Raw genomic sequence first — 7,973 nt, 5'->3', positions numbered from 1 at the left:
TGAGGAAACCCAGTCATCTATTGAGAGTAAACTGCAGAAAGAGGGTTTTAAACCTGGGGGGAAGAGGGGGATCCTTTTTTACCCCTGGTAAGAAGAAGCATGGTTGGGAGGCTAAACACTCACTACTTTCCTGGTAATTCCTTTCTCAACTCTCCTGAAAGGGGTAAGGAGCCCCAAAACTGCTATCAATGAAACTCTTCTGGGCACCTAAGAAATCGATGCCCTGAGCTGAAGGCAAACCAGCCAAGAAGCAACTGCCAGCCACGGGGCCCTGTTGGCTGTGGATGGACAATTATCTTTGTGAACAGAACTCTCCCCTACCTGAACCAACAACATTTGAGAAGGGGTGTCAGCGTCACCTCATTAAAATGAACCAATCCACACACACACTGTGATTAGGAGTGTGATATTTATTGAAATGGCTCTAGCCAAACTCAATCACTCAGGGCAATGAGGATCTAAAATCACATTTTCACAGCTGTCATTTCTCCTGGTGAAAAGGAAAAAAAAGAGAGTGATTAAAATCTATAGATTATTTTTTTTATGCAGAAAGTATTTTTCTCTCTACAAATTATAATTTTGGGAGGAATTTGTTGCCATAAATGTGATTTCCAGGAATCCAGTCTTCTAAAAGAAACACCTATGTATAGTGTGCACCTGGGTACCTGGGTGGGAGAGGGTTTCTGGGACTAAGCACACAATCTCAACTTTGTTAGGATAGACCAGCAGCTGTGGCAATGATCTTCAGGGAATGAAGGTAAGATCCAGGATGGATCTTTGGGAGTGTTGGCAGAGATCAGGCTTTCCTGATCCACAGCAGTGTGTGTGGATTTATCCCACATCCAGCTCTCTACTTTCCATTTTCCCCTCCACAAAGAATCAACCCTCTTCTGCTCTTCTTTCCCCATTCACACCTACCTAGTGTCTATTGCTCTCAGTTACCTTTTCCTGACTCCTAGCAGGTTTTCGCTTGAATCTTCACTGCAGGGCGTATTGTATTCAGCAAGAGCGTACTCGTCTGGAAAAGAAAAGGAAGAAAACGTTCATATTCCAGTGACAAATCGCTCCAACCCCAGTGCATGCACATCTGTGGTTAACACATATTCCAGCTCCACCAGCATCCAATGGATCTTGTTGTGGCCTCCCCAGCTGTTTAGGGATGTGTTTCCATGGCTGATTTAGAATGCACGGTCAGTGCCCAATGCTTTCCACTGGGCCTACTGATAATGTTCAGAAGGGAGGACTATCAGTAACTAGAGGAGCCATTTCTGATGCTAATTATGTTGATCAGATGGTAGTGTGTACAGTCACAGGAAGCAGAATATACCCTCCCATCCTCTGGACAGCTCTACTGATCTGGGCAGAGACAGCTCCTGGTGTTTATTCCAAAGCTGGGCAAACAACATGGGACCTTAATGTGTAATGGTAACTATAGCTTTTGGTACTTGATGATGACTGAAAGAACAGAAGTTGGTCCAAAAAAAGCTATTACTTCACCCACCTTGTCTCTCTGATACAACCATGATTACTTAGCTGCTAGCTATTATGGCAATGATATCGTTGGTGGGTGAACCAGGCCAGACTAGACAAGAGAGAAATGCTGACCCTGGGTCATTTATTTTTACCATCATGCCAAATCTATGGCACGAGGGCTAAGCCACACATTGAATCAGATAAAGGGCAAACGTCCCTGTAGTGGCTTGTAATAAGTAGTTCTTGGGAGTGCCACTGTTCATCCTTCTTTTTATTCAAATTAAACAAGAAGGTGGAGAGAGAGAACTCCCAATGACCCCTCTGGGGCCCAGTGTGCTCTATCATAACCTCTGAGAATTGGTAGAACCAGTAAATGCTGATAAAATCAGTAAAAACTGAAGCCTCACTTTCCATTCGCTGTTGCTCGGAGAGCGAAAAAAAGGCAAATGCAGAAATGGAAAGACAGGCCTGCAGCTGGGGAAATGCACCAGATTTTACAGTTATTCAGCAGCCTGGGTCATGCTAAAGCTTGATTCACTAGATCTCTTCTCAGGCTCAGGGAGGCCCACCTGTTTCATAGTAGTCATAGAGGTGCACTGAAGCAGGTTTGATATCAGACACAGGAAGGTTTTGCTCAACCGAGAAAGAGAAACTGATTTCCTCCTGGGTCACCTGGAAATGGGAGAGAAAAAATGCATCAGACTTTGTTTTGTTTAATGTCTACTTCACTGAATTGCTCTGAGCAGAGATTTCTAAGCCCTTCTCTCTCTTTCCCCATCCCCCCATAAACAGTGTCTAGTTTCTGCCAGCTGCCCTCTCTCTAATTGTTCAAATCCCACTTTAAAGTGCTGTGTTTTATTTAGACCATCAGCTCTTAGGGGCAGGGATGGAGGTTTATCTACATGTGTAAAATGCTGTGGAAATGTGCGGCTCTTCTGTAAAGATTAATAATAAATGCACAGAGCTCCCTTTCCATGGCACTATACTGCTGTTATATTCTGCGTTACACTGTACTCATTTGTAGGTCTCAGGGACAACAGAAAAAATATGCATAACTTAATTGCCATTATTCTAAATGGATTTATATAGTGTGACTAAGTCATCTGAACAGCTCACTTTACCAATTAGAATCATAGAATATCAGGGTTGGAAGAGACCTCAGGAGGTCATCTAGTCCCACCCCCTGTTCAAAGCAGGACCAACCCTGACTAAATCATCCCAGCCAGGGCTTTGTCAAGACTAACCTTAAAAATATCTAAGGAAGGAGATTCCACCACATCCCTAGGTAACCAATTTCAGTGCTTCACCACCCTCCTAGTGAAATAGTGTTTCCTAATATCCAACCTAGACCTCCCCCACTGCAACTTGAGACCATTGCTCCTTGTTCTGTCATCCGCCACCACAGAGAACAGTCTAGATCCATCGTCTTTGGAACCCCCTTTCAGATAGTTGAAAGCAGCTATCAAATCCCCCCTCATTCTTCTCTTCTGCTGACTAAACAATCCCAGTTCCCTCAGCCTCTCCTCGTCAGTCATGTGCTCCAGCCCCCTGATCATTTTTTCATAATTTGTCATATTTTTTCATAATTTTCATAAATTTCATAATTTTTCAGAATCATTTTTCTCATAATTATATGAGATGGCAACGGACACCTGAAATCTCTCTGTACACAACAATAAACACAGGCTGGCTGATGATGTGTTATTTCATTCATTTAGGAGTGCATTTTAAGTTCCAAATTTTACAGAAACAACAACAACAACAACAAAAGGCACATTCTTCCACAAACTTACATTTGACAAGTAGAAGAAGACATGGCTGTGCTTGGTATCCACCTGCATCACCTTACGATCATCCTGAAGCTTGAAACAAGGCAAATAATACCAACTTTAAACACAAGAGACATCCCCAAATCTACACAAACAGCAAGTTTGCGGTGCCACAGTGACGGCGAGTGGTCACGATTGGTAATACAAAAAGTGGTATTTATTGCTGAAGTCCTAAGAGGAGTATTAAACAATCACCATAATGAAACACAGGACTTCTCAAAATTCACCCTTTTTTTCTTTTGAATTTTATTATGAATTCAACATTGGACCCATTTGAATGGAAAATTTTGCATTCAGCTCAAGCTGACTGATTTTCTAGTGAAAAGTGCAAGGTCTTTAATGTGAGGTAGCTGTTTGAGCAAAATAGTTCCACTATAAAAATAGGCCAAAAAAAAAAAGGCAAAAAAATGGTAAAAAATAACAATTTTGTTTTAACTGCTCCCAAAAGGAAAATGTGGAGAGTACAAAAAAATTCCACGCAAAGTACTGCCAAAGACAAGTTCTGGAATTCATACAGCTCCAGACACAAAGGATAAACCCAATCCCAGGGTGATAAATGTGCTCTAAATGCACACACATACACAGAGAAAAGCAGACAGGGAACGAACAGACTCTGAGAAGAAATACTTTCTATCACATACCACTTCCTCTTTTCACTTCCCTGGCAGTTAAGTTGCATAGTTTGATGTTCACAAACATTTCTGTGTTATACGCCAGCCACAGCTGCTGTTGAAAGATGCCAATCTGGAGATGGGCCTGAGATTGAAACCCCACTCCCAGCCCAGATTTGAGAGTGTTTGATCTGGGGATCTGAGCCTGTTACGGGATTCATTCAAGTGTAAATCGCATCCTACTCGATGCCTTTGTGTGAAATGCCTTAGAGCAGTGTTTCTCAAGGACCAGGGTAAGTGATCCCTGAGATTTCCCTGAGACAGTTTAGGAAGGCAGCAACCCACTCCCTGATATCAAAAAGGTTGAGAAACACTGCCTTAGAGTCCTTGGCTGGAAGCTGAAACTAAATAAATCCAGGCTACCAATAGGGTGCACATTTTTAACAGTGAGGGATATTAACCACTGGGACAATTTACCAAGGCATGTCTTGCATCCTCCATTATTTGAAGTCTTTAACATGAGATTAGGTGTTTTTCTAGGAAATAAGCTTCAGCTTAACCACAAGATATGGCCTTGATACAGGAATACTAGGTGAAATTCTCTGGCCGGTGTTATGCAGGAGGTCAGACTAGATTATCACAGTGGTCCCTTCTGATCCTGTAATCTATTAATCATAACCTGGGGGGTTAGATAGTACAAGACAGAGTGGGGAAAGGGAAATATAGATTCTTCCATGTTTGTTAAACTGTGCTACACATATATTGGCAACATCACATGGCAAGGTGTCCAGGTAGACATGGGGAACCACATACATCACATGGATGATGAGGCACAGTGCCCAAGGCCAAGCATATTTAACCTCTCCAGGAGTAGTTACTGTGTAAATCTCACTTCATCAAATGAGCAGCTAAAGCACAGGGGATGTGGCTAGATCCCTGGCGCAAGTGGTTTAACTGAATTCTCCACATGACTCAGGACACCAGTTTGCTACTCAGCTCCTCTTCTTAACCAATCCCTGGTGTAATATCCTCTAACCCCCGCTGCCCTTTGGGTGGCTTACTGACAACACTCCCTTTCTGTACCTTCTGCAGGGACGATCTGACAGGGACGAACCCGGAGAGCATCTTGACATCAATAATGGCCATGTTGGAGGTACTGCGCTTCCCGGCATAACTGAAACGAGAGAGACTGGATCACGATTGGGGAGGAAACACAATGACATGCACAAATACCCTATGAAATCTCACTGAACTGTATGGCCCTTCTTTCCCATTCAGTTATATCAGCGGATGGAAAAGTTAGCAATAGGAGTCATTGTCATTCAGCAGAAGGTCCTGCATGCCTTACTGCAGCTACACAATGGTATGCTGCAGTGTGCTCTTTTTAAATCCCTCCCCCGACACATTACCCTATGTGGCATCCAGGGAGCCAGGGCAGTGGGAAGGGGTTACCTGGCTGAGAGAACAAGGTCAAACTTTGGCAGGAAGCTGCCTGCACAGAAGGCATTCACTGTCTCCACGGAGAGAGAGAACCCAGAGGCCTTTTGAGGAAGGTAGATGTTGTATCTCAGGGTTGTCTAGAAGAGATAAAAATTGTCATGTAGCACAGCAGCCCCTGCATCACCTGCGGTAATGCTGCAGTACTGCTGAAGGGAAAGGAGAGGAGATCTCCTGAGTTATCAGCTGAAAGGGATGGAAGCCTTGTTTACCTGCAGATAGACACAGCCATTGCCTTTTACTTCTACGCTGTAATTCCCTGGGATACTGGGCAGGGACACTTGCTGCAGCAGTAAGCGGTTCCTGTTATGCACCTGGAAAACCTTATTCAGAAGTTCCTTGGAGCTGATGTCGACGGTGTTTTGACCATCCTTTGAGAAGGTGAGATACCCATATTGGGCTAGTGCTTGGAGAGCGACAACAGTGTCCTGTAAAGTACAACATGGCGCCTCATTAGAAAGAGTCTCCACCGGGATATAATGCATAAGACTGGTACAGCTCCTATACACCCCAGAGAGCCTGTCACCTCCTGTTCTGGGATAGACTGGAAGGAGTGGAGCGGAGAGAAGGTGGTTTTGTGGCTTGAACTGAATTAGGACACCAGCATTCTATTGCTGATTGCCACTGACTTGTTGTGAGAACTCAGGCAAATCATCATTTCCTTACATTTAAATAGTGGTTACCAAGACGTCTATAGCAGAGCTCTCTGTGCACTGACAATTAATGTTACAGGAGCACAAGACATCCAGCAGCATTAAAGACAATGGAACAAATTAACTCAGCCAGCTGGTGAATCATTTCCTAAAAAGCATCCCACTCCCCCGCTTCCAGTACCATACCCTCCACCTGCTCCAAAACCCCTGTCAGATAAATGGCTTTTGCACCAGATTTGGTCTATTTTGGAACAATGGGAGAGGGAAGTTTCAGAATCCCTAGGTCCTCTCTAGGGGCACTCTCCCAGCAGTGGAGGGGCACGGGGATCCAGCGTGAGAGCTTGACTGTTTTCAGGGTCTATTCCTTTGAACAGAAGCAATATTTACCTGTGTGGAGGAGAAGCCTCCATATGGATTCTGCTGTTTAGCGACCCACTGCACGATCTGAGCTACGTATGATAACTCCTCTGGAGTCAGGGTGGGGCCCTGGAGCAGCGCCAGTATCACATAGCAGGTCATCTCAATCTCAGCAGAGGCAGCACGGGAGTTGAAGGAGGGGAATTTTTCTGCCAAGGGCTTATCTTTCCGCTCCCAGTGCACTGAGCCGCCTGAGAACAGAAAGGAGATTATGAGAAGCTTGATCAGTTACCTAATGGTTAATGTGCAATGTTGCCATGTGGGGGATACAGCTTGATTCCCAATGCTGGTCCCTTGCTCCCCTCCCTCTTTCACTCAGGTCTAGCAGGTCTGGCAGGTTGTAGAGGGCAACCTCATTTCTCAGTAGCTAGAATTCTGAACTGCAAGAGACCCAGGATCTATTTCCAGAGAGAGGGCGTGGTAGAAGGGAAGGAGTGCAAACAGGGGTCTATAAAAAGAAAGGAAAATGAAGCTGCAAGAACATCAGGCCTCAGTTTCCCCTTCTGCATAGTCCACAACGTAAAGAGACATTCACAGAATTCATATTCCACTTTGGAGATAAGTCCAACCAAGGTTGCTGTGGAATGGGAAGGTAGCAGGGGCTGGACATCAAAGACTGACGTTTTTCATACCACAAGCTATTCTGCTCTCAAACCACTCTCAATGGTTATCTCATGGGAAAACTCAAATGACACTCACCAACTTTTGTAGCCGATTTGTCCAGCTCCTTCAAGAAGAATCTCCATTTCTTCTCCTTACCAGCTAAGCCATAAGTGTAAGCCAGCAGAGCTTGGTAATAAACATTGTCCACATTCCTGACAGATGCAGCGTCCAAGCAGGACAGACCATTCTGGACCACTTTGTGCTATCAATAAAAATGTGGTTTAGGTTTGTTTGGTATTCAGTTTAGTGCATCAGCTTCTCCTTACAGATTTCAACTGTTCTTTAATCATCCATCACTGGAATCTCATGCTGAGCATATGGCATGTTCACTTCCAAAGGGGCTGCAGAGAGCAGGAAGATCTCTTAAAGAGGAGGTCTCTTCTGAAAAGTGACCATGAAGAAATGGCACCTTCTTACCAACACACCTGCTGGATTAGGCCGAGGGGGACCTGGGTTTTATTCCCAGCTCTGCCTCTTGCCAGCTTGATGACTAAGTCACTTTGTTTTTCTGTGCCTCAGTTTTCACATCTGTAGAATGAGGATAATGATAGTGCCCTCTTTGTAAAATAGTTTGAGATCAACCAATGAAAAGTGTGACTAGAACTAGGCATTATTATTATTATTATTACTGTTATTTATTTGCTGACTTTAGTGACAAAAATAAAGTTTCACTTCTATCAGACTTGCAGAATTATTCCAACTCTGGATGAATGAGCTGGACTCTATTCCGGCTCATACATCAACAAGGGACTTGTTAACTATCTTCCACCTGCACAGTCACAGATACATCTGGTGAGTGTTAATATGGTGATAATGTAACTAAAGAAACA

At 44.0% G+C, this 7,973-nt stretch overlaps 1 protein-coding gene across 4 annotated transcripts in view; it reads right to left on the bottom strand.

Annotated features, from left to right (window-relative positions):
* Positions 1 to 391: 391 nt before the first annotated feature.
* LOC102941916 (ovostatin) overlaps positions 392 to 7,973 on the bottom strand; it is a 49,518-nt gene continuing 41,936 nt past the window's right edge. For 2 of the 4 annotated variants that reach the window (XM_043551419.1, XM_037912327.2), the window contains 9 exons: positions 7,180 to 7,345; positions 6,451 to 6,671; positions 5,623 to 5,838; positions 5,366 to 5,490; positions 4,997 to 5,087; positions 3,267 to 3,335; positions 2,043 to 2,145; positions 943 to 1,018; positions 396 to 490 (listed from right to left, as the gene is read on the bottom strand). In XM_043551419.1, coding sequence (XP_043407354.1) covers positions 439 to 490; positions 943 to 1,018; positions 2,043 to 2,145; positions 3,267 to 3,335; positions 4,997 to 5,087; positions 5,366 to 5,490; positions 5,623 to 5,838; positions 6,451 to 6,671; positions 7,180 to 7,345 — 1,119 coding nt within the window. In that variant the 3' untranslated portion in view covers positions 396 to 438. Of the gene's footprint in view, positions 491 to 918; positions 1,019 to 2,042; positions 2,146 to 3,266; positions 3,336 to 4,996; positions 5,088 to 5,365; positions 5,491 to 5,622; positions 5,839 to 6,450; positions 6,672 to 7,179; positions 7,346 to 7,973 lie in introns of all 4 variants that reach the window. The other 2 variants (XM_037912320.2, XM_037912335.2) reach the window with 2 other exon arrangements.

The sequence above is a fragment of the Chelonia mydas genome, chromosome 1 (genome assembly GCF_015237465.2).
Source record: "Chelonia mydas isolate rCheMyd1 chromosome 1, rCheMyd1.pri.v2, whole genome shotgun sequence".
Taxonomy (NCBI): domain Eukaryota; kingdom Metazoa; phylum Chordata; order Testudines; family Cheloniidae; genus Chelonia; species Chelonia mydas.
Note: the sequence above shows the minus strand (reverse complement) of the source record. Positions and strands in the feature narration are given on the sequence as shown.